Source organism: Charadrius vociferus, unplaced genomic scaffold (assembly GCF_000708025.1).
Source record: "Charadrius vociferus isolate BGI_N301 unplaced genomic scaffold, ASM70802v2 scaffold455, whole genome shotgun sequence".
NCBI classification, from domain to species: Eukaryota; Metazoa; Chordata; class Aves; order Charadriiformes; family Charadriidae; genus Charadrius; species Charadrius vociferus.
In genome coordinates this window covers 1,927,111-1,952,052 of record NW_009648550.1, presented here as the reverse complement: position 1 = coordinate 1,952,052, position 24,942 = coordinate 1,927,111, and the positions used below count along the sequence as shown (strand labels likewise).

Below are 24,942 nucleotides of genomic sequence, written 5' to 3'. Positions count from 1 at the left end.
CCTTTTACCACAGGCTTTGTCAGTCATTGCAACACAGCTGATTTCATCTACTGCTGATTTGTGACTAAGTAGAACGCTGCTTTTGACTAGAAGTCAACCGTGCTAAATTTGAACTACTAGGTAGGGAATTTTTTTGGGAAAGATCTACATTTTAATGTATACATATTTTAAGGTTTAGTTTTTTGTTTGGAAAAGCATTAATAAGCAGAATAAGGGCTTACCAAGTCCTCTGAGCAGCTTCTCTGCATCCAGTTTAACAACTGAATTCTGCATCTAACCCAGAACTATCTTCTTTCCCTCTCCCAGCTGATCCACATTTGTTACAAATTGACTATCCTGGAAAGTCCAGGTGCAGGTATTTTACATGCCCATTGCTATTTGCAACTTCTGACTTTCATTTTTTCAAGTTAAGCAGGTTAAGTAGAGGTGTAAAACTCATCTGAGAAAAATATGTTCTTAACTGCTGTTAGACAACAGAAAATCCTCACAGAACAGAACTGCTTTTTTATCAGAAAAACATAAATTCAAGTTCACATCAATTTTATATCACAGAAATCATTCTATAGTTGAGGTCTTTTGCCCAGTGGAATCTTTAGTGTCTAAGACACAGACATTACACTAAATTTCTCATGTAGATAAGGTGTTCAGTTTGCCAAGAGGAGGTTTTCAGATGTCTAGGAAAAGGAAGCTCATTTTGAAGCCTTTACTGAAATAAAATCCTGATTAATCAAAAGTAATCAAAGGACACCATTTTCAGGGAAATCTGGCTTATGACATTGCCTGTAGTTACTTAAAATATTTCCAAAAGTCCATTGCTCAATCTGAAGGATGCTATGCATTTTGCTCCACTTCTGAAAATATGCCTAAATATGGCCAACTCACATCTGAGAAAAGCACCATAAAGATATATCTATTTGCTAGCGGAATCCTCTGAAGATCCTGGATGCAGGCATCAGGACTTCAGCTACAACTGCTCCATCTCCAACTATTACACTAGGTGCAGGAACTGGGAACAGGGAGACTGGAGGTGAAAGTGTCTAAAGACGTTAGAATTCTTAAATCTAGCAGGAACAGAAATCTGTGGGACTACCAAGGTCCATTTCTTCTCAGAAACTGGAAATGAATTCAGAATTTCTGCAACTCCAGATTACTACTCCAGTTACTACTACTAACTAGATGGAACTTTGCTAGCAAAAGATTTATCTCGCCTCCTTCTAGCTGTTATTCACATAGAGGCACTGTGAAGATTAAAGGACTATAAAAGCCCATGTAAAAGATAACAAAACATATATACAGTTAGCTCAGTGCCTTCCTCTTCACCATGATAATAAAGGAAGCACCCTTTCTTCCCGAAGGCAATACATATAAATATATCCACTACAAACAAGAGTAGATACCAAATATATCTGTGAAAGGAAATCTAAAACAATTTCTTCACAAACTGTAGGTTACTATATCTAGGCCACATAACCTGTGGCCTTTGTCAATTTGAGAATCGTAATTCAAAGTATTTCAATAAACTGTGATTTTCCCAAATTTATTTAAGAGTAAAATTCTGCCAAGTTTTTCTAACAGTTATATTTTAGGATACTGGCTAACATGGGACACCTACATTTCCTATTAAAACTACTAAAAATACTGTAAGAACTAGATAAACACATTAAAAGCCCTTAAAAAATCTTCCTTCACTCAACACCTACAAATATCGTTGGGCTTTTACAGAAATCACTAAAAGAGTATGAAAATATTACCCTTTACCATAGAAGCATACAACTCCAAAACTATGTGAATTAAACAAGTTTCTCTCACCTATATCTGGTGAAAGACAGAAATTAACTTTGGCCATTTTTAGAACTTAACTGTATATAGAAATTACAATCAGGAAAAGATTTATTTTAATTTTTTTTGTCCTTCCTGGTTCATTGATCATTGTTATGCGTTAGAATAATTCCATGATGCATAATATTCAAATAAATTTTGTATAGTCACGAAAAAAATGTTTTAATTTTTCCACTTTTAATTTCTCTTTAACCCTTACTATTTTCCTGTGATATTGAATATTTTCTCTAAGTCATTTATGCCATGTTATTTACGTACTTTTTATGCTTTCCTTAAAAAAGGGGAAAAAAAAAAGAAAAGAAGAAAAAGAAATACAAAAGCAAGGAGAGAAAAAAGTAAATGGCTTTGTTAGTTACTCAGTACATCAGGTTCACCCTAGTGCAGTGGTCCATACAAAAGCAGACTGCCTGAGGAGTTAGAAAGTCCATTAGAAAGTCGATTATATTATTCCATCAACCCACTGAATAACCAAGTAAAAGAAAGAAGCAGCTTCAAATGTAAATGATAACACTAATTACACGAGCCAAAGTAATTTTATTTTTTTTTTGCTTTTCCCTTTTGGAACCTCACAGAAGACTGTATAAGCTCTAAAAATGTATTTTTTCAGGCTAACATGGGTATGAGCAGTGCTTTCAGATGAGAAACTGTAGTTTCTGAAACTGTAGTTCAGGACTAGAAAATCAAATTATCTCTTGGACTGATATGATAGAAAACCTTATTCTTGAGATTATAATTCCAAAAATCAGGAGTTAATACCAACATAGCATTTTAATGATATTTAGGAAGAATACATGGACTTCCTTTAATCTTTGTGATAATTGATTGAAAGCATATTAAGGCTATATATATGTGCAAAATAACGTATATACAACATAAAGAGTATGCACATGCAAGCTACTATACAGTTTATATCTAAGAAAGCCCATGGTATGTGTTTTATACAGTATCCCAGTGCATCAGACATCCCTTGTCTCTGCTCTGCCACCAAGATTCACCAGCTCCTCTCCTGCAGATGACAGCAGAATCTACTTCTCCCAAATGTCTCTATCCTACAAAGGGAGGCATCGTAAATTAATATTACTAAAAGCAATAGAAAGGATAGATAAGAAAATTCAAAGAGACTCAAGCTGTCTACCTTAGTGACAGTTAAAATTCTGGAAATTCTTATGTTGTGGACAGTCACGTTTTACCAGAACAAGTCAAAGAACAGGATGAGAGTGCACAGTGCACCTTCTCAAGAAGCAAGCCAAACGTATTATTTGGCACTGCATTTATAAATGTGAAATTCCATAAAGGAGGAGGCCATACAACAAAGTTGTCTTAATATTTTCCAAGCTTTGGCTGCAACACTAGAAGAACTATATACAGATTTCATTCTTCATTAGTTTCAGAACAGAAACATATTGACACCAAATACAACTACTTGAAGTGAAATAAATCAAAATGTTCTTTTCTGAATAATTGTTTACACAATTATAATGTTTTAAGTGCATATTAAAATGTAATTTGGGATTTGAATACAATAAATCTGCCTAATTCAAATGACAGCATCTACAGGGTCTAGGGGATATACCATATATACAGCATACTCTGGGCATAGCTTTTAAAATTTTCTCTTGAAAACCAGCTTCTGAGCTGATTCGGGTATTCATATCTTGTGTTGTACTCCCAGTACAGGCAAATAGATAAAATGGGAGGCAGGTGTATTTTAAGTAACGATGCACTGGAGGAATTCCCAGATTTCCATAGAAGGAATAATAAAACTAAGGATAAGTTTTCCCTTTTTGAGTTCCATGCTAGTGGTACCCAAGCTAGCTAGTTTAAAGTATCTCCAGGAACATTACAGTCTGCAGTACTAAAACACACTTGCAGCTCAGCCAACAATACCGCCATCAATATTTTCTGATTACACTTGTATTTTTGAAAGCAAAAGATTAATACATCCAACTGATGCGTGACACATTACTCACATTCTTCTCTGTCTTGCAAAAATATCAGACTAGTTGAGAAACAACTAGAATTTTAATATATGTTAATTTGTGCAATGCATTTTGCATAAATTTGCTTTTATTTTTGTATTATGCAGGCAGCTGGAATAAGTAAAAAAAGATTTGGAATCATCTCAGAATTTAAAAAAAATTGAAAGCAAAAGCATTATTCCATATTCATGATTTAAATATTAAAATAGTAGAATTATGTATTTTGGCTTTTATGATCTCATAATGAAGTCATAAATATATTTAGAAATGTCTGCATTTTTACTTTGGAAATAAGCTTCATAACCTGACTGGAACACACCTTAAAGAAACAAAACAAACTGGGTTTTTTCACATGACATTAGGTAATCATATCTTTTTTATTTAGTTGGAAAATGACTAAAATTGTGGCATTTGAGTTTAATATTTGTGTTATCTTACTTGGCTGAAAACATGGCTCATGAACCATTTTTTTAATATTTTTTTTTAACTATAGTTTATGATGGCCTATCAACATTAAAGCAAGTCGGTGCTCCACATTTAAGAAAGATTAGAACCTAAGATTAATGAAGTTAAAAGCACATAACAGACTAGGGATAGCGATATATATCAAATGCTAATACACATTATTCTGCCAACCAGATCCCTGAAAAGACCAAATTCTCCTCTCCTAAAATCTCACTTTGTGATCTTGTTTAATTGTTGTGCTGCCATCTCTCAGGATCCTGAATTCCACCACCTCATGACGGCTGCAGCCAAGACTGCTCCTGACCTTAACATCCCTGACCAGTTCTTGTCTGTAAATACAAGGGTCAACAGGATGTTACCCCTTCTTGACCACAACAGAATAAATCATAGAATCATAAAATAGTTTAGGTTGGAAAGGACCTTAAAGATCATCTAGTTCCAACCCACCTTCCACTAGACCAGGTTGCTCAAAGCCCCATCCAACCTGGCCTTGAACACTTCAAGGGACGGGGCATCCACAGCTTCTAAGCAGCCTGTTCCAGTGTCTCATCACCCTCAGAGTAAAGAATTTCTTCCTAATATCTAGTGTAAATCTACCCTCTTTCAATTTAAAACCAGTACCCCTCATCCTATCATTATGCTCCCTGATAAAGAGTCCCTCCCCATCCTTCCTGTAGGCCCCCTTTAGGTACTGAAAGACTGCTATAAGGTCTTGCCGGAGCCTTCTCTTCTCTAGGCTGAACAACTCCAACTCTCTCAACTTGTCCTCATAGGAGAGGTGCTCCAGCCCTCTGATAATCTTCGCTGCCCTCCTCTAGACTCGCCAACAGGTCCATGTCTTTCTTATGTCGGGGGCTCCAGAGCTGGACGCAGTACTCCAGGTAGAGTGTCACCAGAGCGGAGCAGAGGGGCAGAATCACCTCCCTCGCCCTGCAGGCCATGCTGCTTTTGATGCAGCCCAGGATGCTGTTGGCTTTCTGGGCTGCAAGCGCACATTGCCAGGTCATGTTGAGCTTCTCATCAACCAACACCCCCAAGTCCTTCTCCTCAGGACTACTCTCAATCCATTCTCTGTCCAGCCTGTATTTGTGCTTGAGATTGCCCCAACCCAGGTGCAGAACCTTGCACTTGGCCAAATTGAACTTTATGAGGTTTACACAGGCCCACTTCTCAAACCTGTCAGTGTCCCTCTGGATGGCATCCCTTCTCTCCAGCATGTCGACCGCACCACACAGCTTGGTGTCATCAGCAAACTTGCTGAGGGTGCACTCAATCCCATCATCCATGTTGCTGACAAAGATGTTAAACAGCACTGGCCCCAATACTGACCCCTGAGGAATGCCACTCATCACTGCTCTCCTCTTGTACATCAAGCTGTTGACCACAACTCATTGAGTGCAACCATCTAGCCAATTCCTTATCCACTGAGTGGCCCATCTGTTAAATCTATGTGTCTCCAATTTAGAGACAAGGATGTCACGTGGGACAGTGCCAAATGCTTTGCATAAGTCCAGGCAGACATCATGAGTTACTCTTCCCTTATCCACCAATGCTGTAACCCTGTCATAGAAGGCCATCAAATTTGTCAGACACGATTTTCCCTTAGTGAAGCCATGTTGGCTGTCACTGATCACCTCCTTATTTTCTGTATATTTTCTATCCATATATTCAGTTATTTTATATACATTAGGAACAAACCTAAATACCCCTTCAGGCGCAGTTCAACAGTGATAAACAAAAAAATAAAACCTGAAGATTGCCATACATTTTTCCAATGATTCCCCATGCTATTTTGTTCTCAAGGATGAAGAACCAAATGCCTTCACTGTTGCATTTAGAAGAAAAGAAGTAGGCAGTTGTCCCACAGCTCAACAGTACTCCTCGTGTTGAAAGGTTACAAACAACTGAACCTCATTTAGAGAAATAAATACTCTTAGCTGTGTACATCAGCATCTAACTCTCACAGATTTGGTGAAAAAATGTAGATTCATAACAAAATATTGTTTTACCTAAGGGGTATCATCCTGTGTTGACTGGAAGGAACTAAAACATAAATATCTAGATTAACACACAAGAGCAAAAATAGAAAAAAAAAAAAAAGATGCAAGCTGAACAGAATTAAGAGAAAATAAGACAGCAAGGAAACTTTCCACATATTAGTCAACTAATATCTCTGAGTTAGTGTAGAGAAGAGAGACCTTCAGCCAGCCTTTAGGGAGGTGACTATGGGGTCATCAGTCAAAGCAGATTGTTGCAACTGCGTGGGAGTTTGATTGATAACTATGAAGTCATCTCCCTAAATGCTAGCCAGAAGCACTCATTTTTATTCACAGTGTCAGCTGAGCTTTCTTTTAACAAGTGTAAGAAGTATAAGTATAATAAATTTGAGAAACAAAGGAAAAATTATTTAATCAAGAGAAGTATACTTTAATACAAATGAAAATTCTAATTAAGAAAAATAATGATTAAATGCCTAACAACAAAATGATGTTGAAAACTTATGATATGCTGCCGACTTTTTCTATGAACTACATACCTCAGGGTTTTTTACTGGTTTCTGAAACAGCTGATCAAAGACATATGCTAAAATTTTCAAAATAATATAGGTAAAATATGTTGGCACACTGTATGAACAATTGAGTCTTGGAAGTCCCATATCAGTGAGCAATCCAAGAACAAAATAGGAGAGAGACAAACATACTTTAGTTTCAGTTTCATCAAAGCTATTCCATTTGGGGTGGTGGATACCAAAAGTAACAGGAAACTAGTTCTACCTAACTGACTCAAGGAAGACTGAAGAAAAACTGAAATAAAACATGTTAGAAAGAATATGCTAACATTCCCACAGGAATAATCAGTACAGAATATAACTGGAAATGACAGGTGAAATGCCATGATCTGTCTTCAGAAAGAAATGAAGAGCTAAAATTTGCCATGATCATCTAAGCAGAATGTAAAGTCGTATGCTCGTGCACAACCACTTTTTGGGGGGGGTTATCACTTTTTTTTGAAAAAAATTCTTGTCATATACCAGCGTCAAAAAAACCCCACCCTCCTGTGACAATGCAAGAGCTTATTTTTTTTTACTGGTAAGGTTTCCTAGGAGCCTAAAATTCTGTCACAACTCCGAAAAATCTCAGATTTGCCAATATTGAACATCCCTATTTAGTTCCAACTGCTTAGAAATTCCAGGTTTCAGTCCAGAACATTCATAAACTGAACGAAGCATCAGCCTTCACTACTACCAGCAGGACAAAAGAGAAAGTGTCCAGAAGTTAAAGGAGTAATCCAGGGGTCACCGGTATCAGTACAAGTTCATTGTCAAGAGTTCTAATATTATTAATCTGACATTATGGTGAAATAGGCTTTTTGGAAAGCTGAAGGGAGGTTCGTTCCCAAAGTTGTTGCTGTATGAACACACATCTTTCCTGTCTATCTAGAGATAACTTACAATTGCATAGGCTGTGGCTGTGATCAGCTCTATTGTCTGTAAATCCAAAGCCCACAAGGTGCTATAACAAGGAATAGAAGCATGGGGCTCTTTTTAATACGGAGCATTTATGTTAAACATTTAGTCAACAATTCATTTGAAAGACAAATACATATCTTATTATATATGTATACATTCTATAATTATGTAATATTTTTATATATCTATATATACCTATATGCGTGTGTATAAAAATATCAAATGTATAAATATATATATTAAAAAAGCCCCAAGAGAACACAATCCTGACAAAAGGCTGAAGTGGATCAGTACACAGAAACTACAGATTAACTGGTAGTAACCTGTGACAGCTGCAGAAAATGCTCAGTTTCAAGGGGGTTAGGCTAATTAAATAGTTATATCCAATACAGTGGAAGAAGGCAGAAAAAAAAAATTTGTGCAGTGCACTTAACTGTCATCATGTATAAAGTAATTCATACCAAACTAATTGACAAGGTAAAAGAACATTTACCTCTAGGCAGTAGGGAGTTGCATAGATTCAACACGAAAAATAACGGATACCACAGGGAAAACGTGAAATGCAATACACTGGGTACAGAGCACATTCAGAATAATTCCATCAAGTAACTATTTAATACAGCAAGAAACAGTGCATTTTAAAGAGTTGTCTTACTTTACAACAGTGTATTTATTATTCATACTTAATTTAATCTGTCCTCTCTTGAAATACAAAATAGCATGGTCATTCCTAATTTAAGTTATCTTATGACCCATCATCAGGTCTGATAGTTAACTGAGATTGTAATTATTGTAAATAATAATTGTAAATAATAAAAATTGTAAAATTATACTGATGCAGACACCAAAACATTCCTTGCTCAGATAAGTGGACACTGCTCTCTCAGCTCTCTTATAGAAAAATCATATTGTATCTCACATTATGCCAACTCTCTGAGAAAAATACTATCTATTCTGATTTAAAATAAATAGCTTACACCCATCTTCTACGTAGATCTAGGATTTCCTCACATGACTAGTCACACTCCTGTATAAACCAGATTTTGGAAAGTGAATCTCTTTCTTCTCACCCAAAACCTAGCGTGCCAATTTATACAACTTGAACTCTATTTCACTTGTTTTGAACTCAGTCTAACCAGTCTTCTCTAAGAACAGCAGAGGTTACATGCAGATAGAGTCAGTGCTATCATTGCTAGCAAACACATATGACACAAAGATAGTTAAAACAGGAGTCTTTACATACACCAGGATTCCTAGCACCTCTCACAATTGTTATGTTCATCACTGACACAGTCTAATTTGAATGACATTTCAGGCTGAAGATTTAAATGAGAAGAGCTTCATCATCAATATTAAAATCATGCAATTCAGAGCTAGGTTCAAAGTCCACTGAATCACAGACATTTGTACAAAGAGTTTCAGTACAGTATTACAGTTTGAGGAACCCACAACAATTTACTGTTGTTCAGACAATAATTCTATCACCCTCCCCACCCAGGAAGGGGAATTGGGGAAAAAACAACGAAACCTGAAGGCTGACATATAAACTGATTTAACAGAATAAGACTAAATAATTAAAAATAATAATACTAAAGAACCAATATCGATCCCCAGACCTATATAAAATATACAAGGATTATACTCAGCCAATTATACCAGTAGGAAGTTGTGCACTCCCAGCAGTGGACAGCAAATGTCGGATGCTGCGAGCACTACGGCTTTGGGAGGAAGGGAAGGCCTCTGGGGTCCAGCACCAGGGCAAGAAGTCCGCTGGACTTCAAACTTTCTAATTCATATTGAATATGATGTTCACAGTATGAAATAACCCTGTTGGCCAGCTTGGGTCAAGTGCTTAGGTCTCGCTCATCCTCATCCCTGAACCTGGCTAACTTGAAAACACTGAGACCTTGAAACGTGCATACCATAGCTGCCTATAAAGTAAGTATTTTCACAAATTCAGACACTCCAGTCTTCTAAAAATGCAGTTTTCCCTAGAAGAGACCTTACTGCAAAGCAAAATTACTGAAAGAGAAATTATTCCTGTGTCACTCAAACCAGGACACAAAGTTACATTAGTAAACTGTAAAGATTTTGGAAAACCATAAAGATTTTCAGAATTCTTGTTAGTGCTTTATAGTTAAAGACCTACATCCTAGTTCATATCATAGCATAAAAATAAGCCCTGGAAATTCAAGTATTTTCTAGAAATTTTAGACATTGAAGATTAATTTACTTCCAAACTTTTAAAGTGATCCATCTGTGTTAACAGAGCAATTCATATGTTAGCACATAAGGTAATGCCCACAGAGCCATCACGATAGCTGAAAAACAAATTATGTCTGTGGTATCTCTACAGAAAGATAAGAGAAACAGCAAAAAATGAAGACACAGTTTGGGAATTTAGCATGGTCTTTGAATCAGATAACTTCTCTTGTGTGCTGGCTACAAAATGGATAGTTGGAAAAAACTTAGGAAGATAAATCATTCAGTACCTCTACTCAAGGTTCTTTTAGGCAACCAACTTGGTAGAGGTTTGAATTGTCTGCCTGGGAACAGTTCTCTTTTGACAACCTTCTCCTTTTGACAACAGTTCTCTTTTAACAATGAACAGGCTCCTGACTTCCGTTTCTCAAGCAGCACCTAAGCTAGATAACTGAAAGAAACTATGTAAATACTTGCCACACTGTTCAAAGCCCACAGGCTCCATGCACAATCTGACTTGATACTAACTTATCTAGAGTTAAGCAATGTTGACAGGATTGCTTTATATCTGCTTACAATTTAATTGTTATAAAATGTAAATATAGTAAGTTTCAAATAAAAAGTAATGCCGTGTAATTAAATTAATATTTTACATAAGCAACTGTAGTTAAATTTTCAGTATTAAATTTCTGAGGAACCAGAGTGTCACTGGAATGTTTCCTTAATCTTCACGTTCTGGTGAATGACTGATCATATATTTTGAAAAGATATTCACAAACTGCTTCATCTTACTTTTTCTTTAGTAGAACTGGCTGCACTAGGCACCTTCATAATATAGGGGCCCCTCTATTATTCAAAACACATGTATCTCTACGCAATGCATAGTTGTTAATTATCCACAGTTATTAATTTTACCTGTGTTTTATTGGATGTGCAACCTGTCACAGACACAAATATGAAAGAACAGGTGTTGTAAAGTCATTGCACTACCAAAATCCATTAAATACTGTATTTGAGAGAGATTACAGTTATCCAAAGAATGCCTTTTAAACTTTTTTTTTTGGTGAGACTTAATAGGAGGAGTTATATAAACAAACATGGAATTATGACTTTTTATGTTTCTATGTGAGCACAATGACGTTATTATTTCTCTTTTTCTCTTGATTTCTTAGCAAACTATTCAAAGCAAAGATTCTGAACCTGGAGTTCTGCTTTCTGTGAAATCTGAGACAGCGGGTCTTATCAGAGACCTTTTTGCTGTATTTTCAATTCAGTACTGCAGTGGAGACAGAAGAGTTTCATGCAATTACGTAACTGCCTGGCAGCAGGTCGTTTCAGGCAGTTATAATCTGGTCTACTGCTTGTCATTTTCTAATACTCTGGTTTTTTTCTAGTTTAGAGTATCCTAGTTTACAGTATCCTTTACATTATAGGGTTTTTTGCCTTCTACATCCCGGTAGGAGAGAAAGCAGGATTCACACCACAACTGCCAGGTTCATCTGAAGAACAAAATACACCTTCCTCTTCATACCATCTTTTCCATTTACTTCTGCCTCAGTAGACAAAGCACTACACTCTCCCCTTACACAGAGAAAGTGGGTTTTGCTAATAGCTCATACGATATTTGGAGGCTAAAACTGAACAGAATACTTGAGCATAAACCCAATTTAAGATTAGGGGAGTACTGTTTCAATAAAATGAGCTAATCAATTCCATTCAGTTTGCTTTAGCAGACTTCCAGATTTAACCATATGATGGCAGCCAGCCAGCCGTGTAAACAGTGATGGACTTCATTGTTTGCAGGGCCATAAAGAAACAGGCCTCTGCGTTACTTATTTAAAATATTAATTAGTTTCAGAGCTTTAAAAAATACAAGCTTTTGAAGAAGGTTTCATGTGTCCTTTGCACACAGTTCAGATATCTACCTGCTCTTCTTTTCCCTTACAGATTTCTTGAGCAAAATATCCTCTCTTCATGAAAGAATTTTGAGAATGAAACTGCATCACGCTAGATACCTATTACAAAAAAAAATAAATGTGTCATACCTAATTCTTCAGTATTAGCCTAATACTAGCTAAAAATACCTAAATACCTAAGCTAAAAAATACAACGGATAAGCTCTCCAAAACATATCCCACTCCTGGCATTTACTGTTAATGCAAGCCATAGATTTTCTGGACAATTACTTATAATTTCTCTGGTAACTCATTAATCTATACTGCAACAAAAATTGTTAAAATATACCCTGACATAACTAGTTTGGTGCAAGAGTCAAAAACTGTAGTCATTGGTGTATGTGCTTTTGAAGATATATTATTCTCGAGTTCTTGTCTAGATCTACAGAGCTGACAATAAAACAATAGGTCATCTTCTGCTATGAGCCTCAAGAGAGTACAAGCATTTATCAACTTCTGTATTTTCTTGCTACGTGAAGAGAGGAATTATTTTCCATAGATTCTACTATAACGACACTGCTGGCTGCCTATAACAACTCTTTATTGGCTCTTTCCTAGCTTTGTAATACAGCAGTGATGCCTCGGAGGTGAGTAGCCAAAAATCAGTATGAGACCTCCATTAGTATAGCTAGTAGTATGCACTCCACTCACTCTGCAAACAAAACTAAAATAATATGGTATTTTTTCCTACTGCATTTTATATCTCTCTCCAATAAATTAATCTCCTTACTAGGAGAAAAAATAATAAAAACTATAAATCTGAAAATTTTATAAAAGCCCAGAGAAAAATAAATATGAAAACAAAACAAACAAAAAATGCAACCCCCTCAAAACTCGAAGTTCTATCCCAGAGGAAGAAATTACTTTATATCTATTTTCTTAAGATAAAAATTATTTATAAAATTGCTTTTTTGATAAAACTATTAGTGTTCTGCCAGGGAGAACTTGAATTTATGAAAGGTAATTTTAAAAAGGATATAAAGATAACTTAAAAGGATAACATAATAATTTTGAAAAGGCAGTAAGTCATTTTAGGCTACCATACAGACTAGGACATTAGTCATAAAAAAACCATTTTAGTATTGAAAGTGATTTCGTTAGCAGTTCATCTTCAGGTAAAATACAATTAATGGAAGCAGCATTGTACAAGAGCAGCTAAATAGCTTGCAATCTATAAGCTACATGAATATCAGAATAGTCCAAAAACTGTATACTAGTGATATCAATTTCTCATATAAAGTGAATAGGGATACAAATTTGCCGCTCAATTAAAGTGAATGCAACTGTGATAATTCAGTGCCACTATACGCCTTCCAATAGCTAAGGTATCCTTTTTAGTTGGCTGGGTAAAATTCCAGACACAGCCCAATACATTTTGTACACAGCAAAAAATAAAAAACATCATGTTTTGATCCCATTCTATCTTTAGCTAGAATTTGAGTGATTTAATTAAATACAAATTTCATTAAAATGTCAGTATCTGGACTTCATCACATAAAAATTCTTTAACACCTCTTTTTTTTTTTTCCAGAACAATATTTACTCTTTGTGTCTGTGTGTGTGCGCACGTGCTTTATTACTGTCTTTTAATTTTGTCTTTCACTTTACCAGGATTTATGATGGAGGTCCCTGAACATTTTCTCGCCTTAGTTCTATGTTTGAATTACTAATTTCACTGAACCAGAAATATTAGCATGTAACGCAAGTAAAAAAACCAAACCAAACCAAAACCAAAAACCAAAACCACAATTAGCTAAAAGAACTAAGGATTACTATCCTTAGTTTACAAAGCTATATGCAAGTTTTAAAGACTTACTGAAATCTATCTTAGCAAAGAATAAAGTATCTCCACTGATCCATTGTATAAGTTTAAACTAGAGGCTATGGAGGACAGTTGCACGGATTAATCTAGTTATCTACATTCAATGGCTATAATTATATAGTGTGGATTAAACTATACTACCTTTTCTCATCTATTTCTCAATATACATCTTATAGCAGAAATGCAAAAGCTTTCACGCTTTTAGCTGGATTCAAAGTAATGATTTACCACCACAAATAATAAATGCATGCATCTTATACACTAGTCAACCTGACTAGTCTCAAATTACAAAATAGTATATTTTTAAATGTGGCGATTGATAACCAGTTCATTACTGGCCTATCTGTTTAATAATCTTATCTATCCTCTTTAGTGCTCCTAACCCATTTTCCATTTATCCCAAGGTCACTAATATAGTGGTCATATCTCTAACAATACATCATACAGACTCCTTTTTACCCTCTCATTTGCTCCCAAAGAGCGTCAGCCTACTCAGGCAACACCATGACTCATTTCTTAAGCTATCATTGCAAAACTTTTTAGTGTATACACAAAGCAGAAAGAAGGAAACCAAAAGTGCTTATGGTGAACATCAGACTCCAGCAATGTTCGTGAAAAAGCTCTTCTCCTTCCACTGAATGGAAGGGAAATAAAGAGAATTAGCTCTCCCGATTTAAATTGATTTTGTTAAAATTTTCTGTCAAAACATGAAATGGCAAATTTTCATTTGAAATTAATTTGAAATCTTTATAGAATAAACAACACTTCTTTAAAAAAAAAAAAAGAGGGAAATTTTACACTGTATCCTGACTTCTTCAGAAGTTCAGCTCATCTTGCCCAAAACCGTTACAAATACCCCTGTTTTGCAATTAATATTTGCAAGTAATACGTTACTATTAAAGACAGTGTAAGAGTGAATGACACTTGCAATTTTTATCTCTGCATATGGAAGACAATTTCTGAAGATGAGGAAGCAGACGTTTTGCATAAATACATGCCCAATTTTGATGTGGATGCATAAGTATTAGTATGACTATATATAAACTGTATTACTTGTCAGCAACTTTGATGTAGGATTATCCCTTGAATGTTTAGGTCTGCTGAAAATAACAAAAGCACTCAAAAGTCCCAATAAAAATTCAGTAAAACCTTTTGTAACAAGGAGTGCTAGGCAACCAAAATAAAGGGGTTGCTATATCTCTCTCAGAGTACAGTTTATTCTGTATTCAATTTTTATTACCATAGTTTCAGTGTATTCCAATCCATCTGTCACAAAAGAACAGACTTCAACGCCAGCATCAACAGAAATTATAACAATAAGATACAGTGTACCAAAGTTCATTATAATGTTAGACTGTTTAAAGAAACCTTATGTATTTTATATTAAAACCACATTAGTACATGCAAAACACCTTAGCAATAATCCAGAAATCTGAATGTGTACAGCAACACAGCACATTTACCAAAATTTGGAATCAACAAGTCCATGTCTGACTGATGAGTTGATTCACTATGCTGGTAGTCTTGTCTGGTAAGCGCAAAAAACTCAAGAGGTTGCAAAAGCAGATGTACAACCCAGGACATCACTATGCAAAGTCACACAAATAGCAACGGCCCTTTTTTTCAGTTGAGTAATACATCATTATTAAGTTGTTCTTAACAACTTGCAGAATTTTGTTCAGAATATAAGATGGACACAAAGTGAAGACTAAATAAGTAACTTTTATCTCCAGTATATTTGCACAATGCATATAACCCTCTCCCTGCAATACCAATGACCCCAGACAAAAGCACTGTGATGTTCTTCCCTGGATGCATCCAATGCCACAGTCCTTGAAGATGCAGCAGGATGATATTTCCTTTAGGGATCTCCTGGGTTGGTTCATCATGTCAGTCTTTAAGACAGACATAAACATGTGGTCTATACTTGGCCTAAAGCTTTGGAGGTCTCATTCCAAGCCTTTTATAAATACTACTTCTAAAGAAGAATTTAAATTCAACATATCTGTTAGACAGAAACTCCAGAGTAACTTTTACCCCAAGAACATTTAGTTATCTCATGAAAAACAAGCTGCTATTGCAAAGAAGAGTCTTTAAGTGGGGAAAGAGGCAGGCATTTTTGCTGTTCACCAAAGTTCCTTTAAAAACTGAGCAGTAGGCAAGTGAGCAAGTCTCTTCTAAAGACCTTAAAACCTCTCCTACTTTTGCAGAGAAGCATACGCTTGGAGCTGTAGAAAGCTGTGCAAGCCTAGTACTAAAGTCATTGAGAATACTTCCTAGATGTATTTATGGTTCCTGAAAACTGTTCCAGCAGTTTGTCCTTCTACAGAGATAGATCAGAAGTATTGCTACAAATATCGCTGCAGTTCCTTCCCACTCAAGACTTTTTTTTTTTTAAAAAAAATAAATAGTAAACTCCATCAAACTGAAAACCCTGTTTCTACTCCCAAACAGATACTATAGCAGAGGAGCTTTCTTCTGCAGTGCAGTTCAAACCCAAAAAACTCCCTCTTCCATTGTCACCAAAGGAAGTGCAGCCCTTGCGTCCTTGAAGAAAAACCAAAGTACGGACTACAGAAACTTAGACCTCCTCATCTGAAAAGTCTCAGTTGCCAGTTTGCATGGTGAAAATATTGGAAGGACGTTTGTAGCACCTACAAGACACAATTCTTTCTTGAGATATCCAGTTACAGACAAGCTATCATGGGCAAAAGTATGAATTTGTAATACTAATTGCTGAAATACACACTATTGTTTTTCTATTAAGTGTTAAAAGAAAGATGTGATTCTTCCTGCAAAAACCTAATCAAGACTTAGAAGAAAGAAAATAAGTATCTGGAAATTGCCTAGCTAAAACTATCTGACACCCATTTAGTAAGAAAGACTAATAGTTCATGGAGGTTGATCTCTTCTGTCCTACAAGATGCAGTTTATAAACTTCTGTAAAAAGAAGAATTTGTATACTTTTGCAGGAAGTTTTATAATAGAAAATGGTAATACAAAACTGTCCCATAAGTTTCCTCACATTCTTCTGACTAAAAAGAGAATTTGAAATTAAGGTTACTCATATCAAAACATTTTCTACGAGTTTTCATCCTGTCAAATAGTGAATATGCACAACTACCTGATGATTCCTAGTCATCTTAAATCAAATTGAAATAAAATACAACAAGTAAAAAAGTTGCAGAGTTAATGAGGAGCAAATGTAAAAAAACAAAACAAAACTTAATTTTTTTAATATACTGTAAGCAGTGGGGAAAAAAAGGTAAAATAATGTGATAGATAAATCTCTAACTGCAAAATTCCAATAAAACTAATGCACGCCAAATCCTTGATATTTAATAAGCTAGATACTCGGTTCTGTGTGATAATAAGTTGCTTCACACAAATCCAATAAAAATGTAATATACTAGCTGATCCAGACTTAAACACTTGTCTTTTTTACAGCTGTGAAAAGATTAAAACATAACAAAGATCCAAACATTTTCTACAGAGGAATACAAGTGCTTCCCATTTTGTTGGACATGGTTATTTCTTTTCCATTTTGACTATGAGTTTAATCAATCTGATGATTTAAATGCTCAAAACTCCACTTGTGATTTTTAATAATAAACATCTTTTCACTTGTCCAAACAAGCAAACGAGCTGTGATTGGACAAGCAAAAAATCTTATTCTTCTGCTGTAGTATCTGACATATCACTGGGATGTATATGGACTGGTCTGTTTAAGTACTGTAGTTAAATGACAGCCGTTCTTATAGACATACTGCTACAAATACCTACTGAGTTTTTCTGCATTTTTAACTAATCTGTGTGTTTTTAAAATCACATTCCATAAGATACTGTAAGTATATACTCCAACATGTCTGACGCATTAATATGGATATTTAAGAAACAAATTTTTATAGCAGCTCATGTCCCAGTAAAGACTTAAAATCTAAATGCAGCACAGCAATCAAGCAGAGCAAAGAGTGGCCTTCATGAAATAAAGGGCATTTCCCCCTGCTTTTTTGAGACTGAAAGCAAAAGAAGCAATAAGCTGATTAGATGAGTTTTTACAGGGGATTAATTTCTTTAAAATGAAATTCCTTTACCAACCTACTCTCTCAAAACAGTTCCCAAAGCATGCTAGAATACACAGATCTCAGATTCTGCTTCACCCTAGCTGTTCCAAAGTCATGTCTTTCAAGTTTTGATGTCTTTGCATAGGAACTTACATAGCATTCGCATAAGAAACGGGTCTGGAATTTCTATTGTTGAAAATCTCAGACGGCTTCATTGCTACTTTGCTGTCTTTTAGGTTGCTACATTTCAGCAGTCCCGCATGCGCACCTTCTGTGACTAAAGTCAAGGTTTACCAAAAGCTACAGATAGTACAGTCTTCCATGCACTTAGGATAAGAAATAACCACAGTAACTTGAACATCATTCTACAGCAAACAAGTGCTGTCACTTACCATCCAAATGGTGGTAACTAAACATAAATTTAAAGTATTTTATATCCCTTCAAATAAGCACCACCCTCTAAACAGAAGTATTATTATAATACCTAAATTTTAAAAAAAAAAAAAAAGTACAATGTAGATATTTTAACTCTGGGGTTTTGATTTGCATACCTCTGCCATCAACTTACTTATTCCAAAATTACATTTGCTACAGCCAACAACATATGACATTGCTTCAAGCATCATAGTTCCTTTTTCCCAACTGCAGAAAGACAAGAAAATATGCAGTCATGTTCCAATACGCATCCTGTCTCCTGAAATGATCGCTCTAAAGAACAAACCAGGCCTCTAGTCACTCTCACAGCCCAGTAAATCTCATCACCACTGGCACATCCGCATTTTTAATCTCAATCTGTCAGTACAGTGGAACACACACACCAGCATACTTACAGTAATATTCTGATAAATCCGACATTGCTATTACATTGTAAGCAGCCTTACATAAACAACATGCTTTGGTATCTATAGATAATACGCTGGCTTTCCAGGTACCGTGCCCAGGCAGCAAATACCGCAGAGAGACCTGAGAAAGGGAGCAGTCTCTTGTGGCACTCTGCATCACAAGTGCCTCACTTGAAGGCAAGTGGAATGCAAAACGTGCTTTTGTAAATGCATAACACTACAATCTATCAGATAACACAGGAAACTGGGATATATAAAAAGTGCAGGTGAAGTCTTCAATTTGCTGTCAAACGTATTCTCTCAGTAAGTTTTGACATATTCAGGAAAACTGTTCAATATTGTAGAAATTCTTGGAAATACAAGTACAGGGGGATGCAACAACTTTATTAGTACACCATCAGAAAAATGTCTCAAAGTTAGGAACCTCTGTTTACAAATGAATTCTGTAAAAACAAACAAAATCAGTTGTACTTTAAATTATAATGAGAAGTATCTCAACTGATTATATTTTTATTTTTTCTGTGTTCTGTGACAAGCGTTTTTGGCTTTCACATACATAAATTGCAGAAAAATTATAGGAAAGAACTGCCTCCATTCAACATTTCATCAAGAGAAAAAAGAGGAGTGATCTAATTGCTTGCTGTTATACAAGTAATGCACAATATAAAAGTAAGAGAACCTTCTGTTCTTTTGAAAGTGTTCAATTACTGTCAAAACTAATGATCCAGTCTCGCAAGTGGTTATACTAAACATAAATCCTACACTTGTATGAATTTTGTTGAAGGCATTGATGCTGCATGAATTGCAAGATTCTCATTAATAGATTAACTAGCAGCCATTACAATGACCTGCTGCAAAACCCCATTTTTAAACTACTCAAGAAAGGAAACAATCCCCATATGTTAATATAACAGCTTCTGAAACCTAATCCTGCAAAGCACAAAAAACTGAATTCAATGAAAATCAGTTACGTATGTAATGATATGTGTACACAACTCTTTCTACATTAAAATGTTGCAGTAGCTATGCTTTTACATAGCTATTACACGTTAGCTGTGATGCTTCAGCTAGAGCACATTTCAAAAACAATCAAACGTAGAGCAACTGTGCAGGACACTTCATGATTGCTTTGTGGTCTGTAACACAGACCTTAGGGTAAACCATAGGGCTGACAGCTCAGAGAAAGGAGTATTCTGACCTTCACCACCCCTGAGCTGCTAGGCTGTGCTCAATAATCAAAGCTTCCATTTAAAAAAACCCACAACAAAACAACACAACAAAACAACACAACAAAACAACACAACAAAACAACACAACAAAACAACACAACAAAACAACACAACAAAACAACACAACAAAACAGAGGGAGAGAAGTAGGGTCTAAACTTCATAAATGACGTCTTTTTAGTCTCTGAACAAAATGCATCAGTAGTTTACAGAGACCAGAACCAATGCTATTCATTTCAACCATATGTTGATCCACTTCTATAATGACAGTACTTGTTAATCAATAGTATTAACTATTCCACAACTAAATAATACGGAAGAAGAACTGTATTATACAACTGGAAGTAACAAAAGAATCACAGAATACTTTAGGTTAGAAGGAGAGCTCTGGAGGTCACCCAGTCCAACCCTTCAACAATGCAGGGCTCACTTCAAAGTTACATCAGGTAGTTCAGGACCCTGTCTCATCAAGAATTTAAAAGGAAGAAGAGTTTGGAAGCACAGCACCTTGTAGTGGCTTTGCACAGAAACCAAAACACTTCAGAGCTCACTTGTTCATACTCTGAACATCTACCTTATTAGCTGAGTGCAGTACGTTAAGTTTCTTATACACACAGAACTTATTTTTCAAATATGAATCTTGGAATAAATAGCATTTCTCCATTAATCCAGTACAGTCTGGTCTACTTTAGCCCAAACTAAATTACATTCAACTGTATTATCTTCATACAAAACAAGAGGCAGAACTATTAAACTTACGAAAACACAATAATCATACACTTTTATACATCTAACCTTTTCACCAAGGACAAATATCCACTTTCATGATTTTAATAAACACTTCAAGGTAACACACAGGTTCTCAGCCCTCTGAAATCATGGGTTCATCATTTTTTTCTCCACAAAATAGTATTCACTGAAACCTTTCAACACAGAAGGAGCTAAAAGCAATCATCGGAAGCAGATGATCTTCCCACTTCAAGGTCTTCCAGTCTTAATGATTTCACAGTATTTTCCAAAATTTACAAGTTTTCTTTTTTTAAACGGTGTTTCAAATCTCTTTAGAAATTACAACCTGTTGAACTACAAATGTATGCACTGCTGTTTAGAAGCTGGTCTCAGGAAATTAAATACCAACAAAACCAGAAAAATTGGGTAAGTACATTTATCCCATTCATCTCAATTGGATGATAACTGCGAAACCTAAAATGTGAGAATTCAAATTCCTGCATCTATTAGCCATATCAGTGATAACCACACAAGCAACCATCTACTTAAAAGCACTTACAGTGATGGAATTTTACATCAATAAGGACTGCAAAGTGCATCGAAAGCAAAGTAGGCAACCATTACCATGTGCAAACAGCAGCATTTTAAAGATTCTCTGGTTACTTAAACCCCGTGTGACAGCAATGTTTCTTGGCCACCAAAAGCTGAAATTAACTGTTATTTGGGTCCTGCTCATGCTTTCTGGACCCAAATGTTTCATCCTTTGTTGAAATTACGGTTGTCCTACAGAATTCTGATCTTGTAGCAGATCAGAAAACCCTCATAATTCCAAAGGATTAGTTGGACATACAGTGAGTCCCTCAAAACACCTGCTAATTTGAACAGGTTTCTTCGCTAGTTTTCTTTAAAGAGAACAGGCATAGGCAGTGACAAACTACAAATATCAGACACTCATATTCTTTCTGTTCCCATTGTACATTCTGAATGTGACACTGTCAAAAGCAGTCTTGTAATATGAGATGTCTCAAAACAAAGTGCACAGAAGCTGTGCAATACAATTGGTTTTGGGAGGGAAGTTTTGTCAAGTATAATAAGTGGGACAATTTTTCCTCAGCTGATGGAATATTAAAAAAAAAAAAGAAAAAAAAAGAAAATCAAAGCATCACTGTCCAACTAAAAACCACTGGATATATGTAGACATGTAGTTGTATCTTGACAAAGTATTTCTAGTATTTAATGAGAATTCAAACATAAGCTCAGAAATATACAACTCTGTACATGAATTACACTTCATACTCCATAGAGTATCAAAATTTACATCCATACAATAAGGAAAACTTTATTTTCACGATACTGCATGTGCATCTAAAATACTCATTCTTTTCTGAAAGATCTGAGCAGGAAAGGGTCTATTTAAACAGCCTTTTGGAATTGGTAATACCTTTGAAAGCAGAATAAACTTTTATGCACATCCACCATAATTCATGAAATGCTAATGTTTTAATGCATTATAAAGGGGAGGAGAAGAATGCTACTAGGGTACACACAGCAGCCAAAAACTCTCACTGGGAAAAGTGGATGGCTTTCTGTAAACAAGACTCCAGAATGATTACATGACAATTATGTGATTTTGCTACTGAGTGTCAAAACTCTGACTTCAGCAGATGTTCACACAGTACTACCGCACCGTGAGTCACCTGGGACTATTCTGGTTTCACATCATCAAGAAAACACTTCATTCATTCATGCTGAATTAGGTGAATAGGGAGGGCAGCAGTTAGCTGTGCTCAGAGGAGTGTCATTACTATGCAACATCCTTTATAAAAATATTCTAGGTTCAGATTTCTGTCATAAAGTAGTAGAGACAGAATTAATTTTCTGTTTTACTGATGTAAATGCCTATATTTTGGACAGATTTTTTAAAAGGCTACCTTGAACTCCATAACCACATTTTTATTGTGTTATTTTGTGAGGCGCAGTAAAATTAATATTTCTGTAGGACAACAATATCAATTAAACCCGCTTCTTAAATGGTATTTGAAAGAAAGAGACAAAAAAAATGGTCAGAACAAGTGCAAGACCTATGCTTCTGTAGCCATCTTGCACCAGCACACTTGAGATTTTTTGGCTGGAGTACAAACAGCTAAACTTGATTTTGAGTGAAATTTTCCAGATGATATTAAAAAAAAAAAAAGAAAGAAAGAAAGAAAGAAAAATATTAGTTTAATCTATGTACCAGAGTTATCGCACTCTTGTACTGGGATTTAGTGAGTGTAAAGAAAGCTACACCTGCCTTCTATAAGGCATCAGAATTGGTGAGTGAGGGTCCGAGCTCTGGAAAGATCAAGGTGCTGGATCCACAATTTTGCAGCACTGTTGCACTAAGATATTCCCAGTGCATTTCTGTACTGAAAGGAAGTGCTTTGCTTTTGCTGCAGTGCAATAGAAAAACTTACCTTCCCTCTTATTATTGTAACATTTTGAAGCTTTGCTACAAAAATAATAATAATCAACAGTAGCTAGAAACACAGCTTTCACCCAGACTGCTGGTAACAAATCTGAGCTGCGTTAAAACGACAGGTACAAGCTGAGCTGTAAGAAGCAAGGAGGGGGTATTCTGCCAGCCCTACATTCTCCTCCCTTCCCTTGAAACCCCACCCCACCCCACCACCAGAAAAGTCAGCCCCCTTACCTGATAATATCATCGTTGTGCCCGAGGAAGAATTTCTGGCTGTGCTCTCTGGTGTTATAAACCACGCCGACTCCAGCCACGAAGTAAACCACCTCTTTGCCTGCCGTGTAGTACAGGTTGTTGCGGCACTGGTGACCCCTGTACCCGTAAACCCACTCCAGACGGAGCTGGCATCTAGGAGCTGTCCGATCCGCCATGATAACCAATCCCCTCTCCCCACAAGCACACACAAAACGGAGCGCTGCCCCTCCTCCCCTTAACTCCTTCCCCCTTCAGGGTTTTCCCTTTTAAAACGTTAGCGATCCCTGCCCAGCTGCCGAAGCTTCAGGTGGCACTTTCGAGCGACGATCTTAAATGGAAAACGCATTCGCGGATCAGGTCTGCTGCTACCGCCGCTCTTACCGCTGCGCTGCCACCATAATCTGCTGCTGCTGCTGCCCAGGACGAGCAGCTGCCGCTTCCCCGCCGCTGCGCGACCCAGGCAACTTCTTGGGGGAGAAGGGAGATCACAAAAATACACCTACATAAGCAGCAGACAGGGCTTTTTCTTTCCGAAGGCGAAGTAACTCCTGTGCGTCACCACCACCACCTGCCAAAGGCTCCCTGCAGCATCTCTCGTATTGCACCTTCTTGGCTTCCTGCAAAAAGCTTCCTGGGTGCTCTTCTTTTTAAGATATCTATCTTTGGGTCAAAACTGAAAGAGAGGGAAAAAAACCACCCTGTTTTTGAATTGCAGAATGCATGTGTATTTAAAACACAAAAGGACTACTTGGGGGGGGCGGGGGGGGCACTGTTTGGATCTGTTTTGTGGCAGTTCTGAGTGGTTTAGGGTCTTCTAAGCCTTTCCAGCAGGATCCAATGCTCTGAGTCTTCATATGAGATACTATGCAAAGAGAGGATTCTATACAACGTCCAGCATAAATATGGTAATATTACCCCACCTTTCGTTATCCCCCTGCAACCCAAAACTTCCTTCTTTTGGAGTCTACAGCAACTATGTAATTAAAACAATTTTATGTTCCCATTTTTCAGCCACTAACCACACCAATAACCCATTAAAGGGGGACGACGATGACTTGTGTTTTTGTTTTATTTAATATCATTCTTTGGAATGGTATTCCCAAGGAACACACTTCTTGCTTCTCTTCTGTTTGTTTTTTTTTAAGGCAAGATTTGTATTGTCATTATCAGCTGAGTATGGTTGCTGCCTGTTGTCTGTGGTAAGACATCCACCACTTCATAGTATCACTGAACAAGAGACCAAACCCAACCCTCCAGAAACTCGGCCACAACCGCAGGGAAGAGAATGCCAAAATCAGAGGAGCAAAACCAGAGACTCATTCAGAGAGCACAGCGCCAGATGTAAGTGCAGAATAAACTACCCGCTACAAGGCTAACCCCCCTTCACCTTTCCCCACACCACACGCCTTACGTTCACTATCTGCCCCAGCTGAAGAGCAGCGCGTTGACACCGGCTTACACACACGCTTACAGCGCCGGCAATACCCCCCCCGGGGCACAGGCGATACAACCCACAAGCGATGCGACCCGCCCTTAATGAATTACGCTCCACGCTTGAGGCAAACCTTGGAGTAAAACCTGGCACCAACACCCAGAGCAACAGTCTCCAGAGGGAGTATCGTCTCTCACGGCCCCA

The 24,942-nt window shown here is 36.6% G+C and overlaps 1 protein-coding gene across 1 annotated transcript in view; it reads right to left on the bottom strand.

The window, feature by feature from the left end:
* Positions 1-23,482, bottom strand: part of EML6 (echinoderm microtubule associated protein like 6) — a 116,766-nt gene extending 93,284 nt beyond the window's left edge. Inside the window, exon 1 of the mRNA XM_009886007.1 lies at positions 23,286-23,482. Within this exon, the coding sequence (XP_009884309.1) occupies positions 23,286-23,482 (197 nt within the window). The remainder of the gene's footprint in view (positions 1-23,285) is intronic.
* Between the last annotated feature and the right edge of the window lie 1,460 nt (positions 23,483-24,942).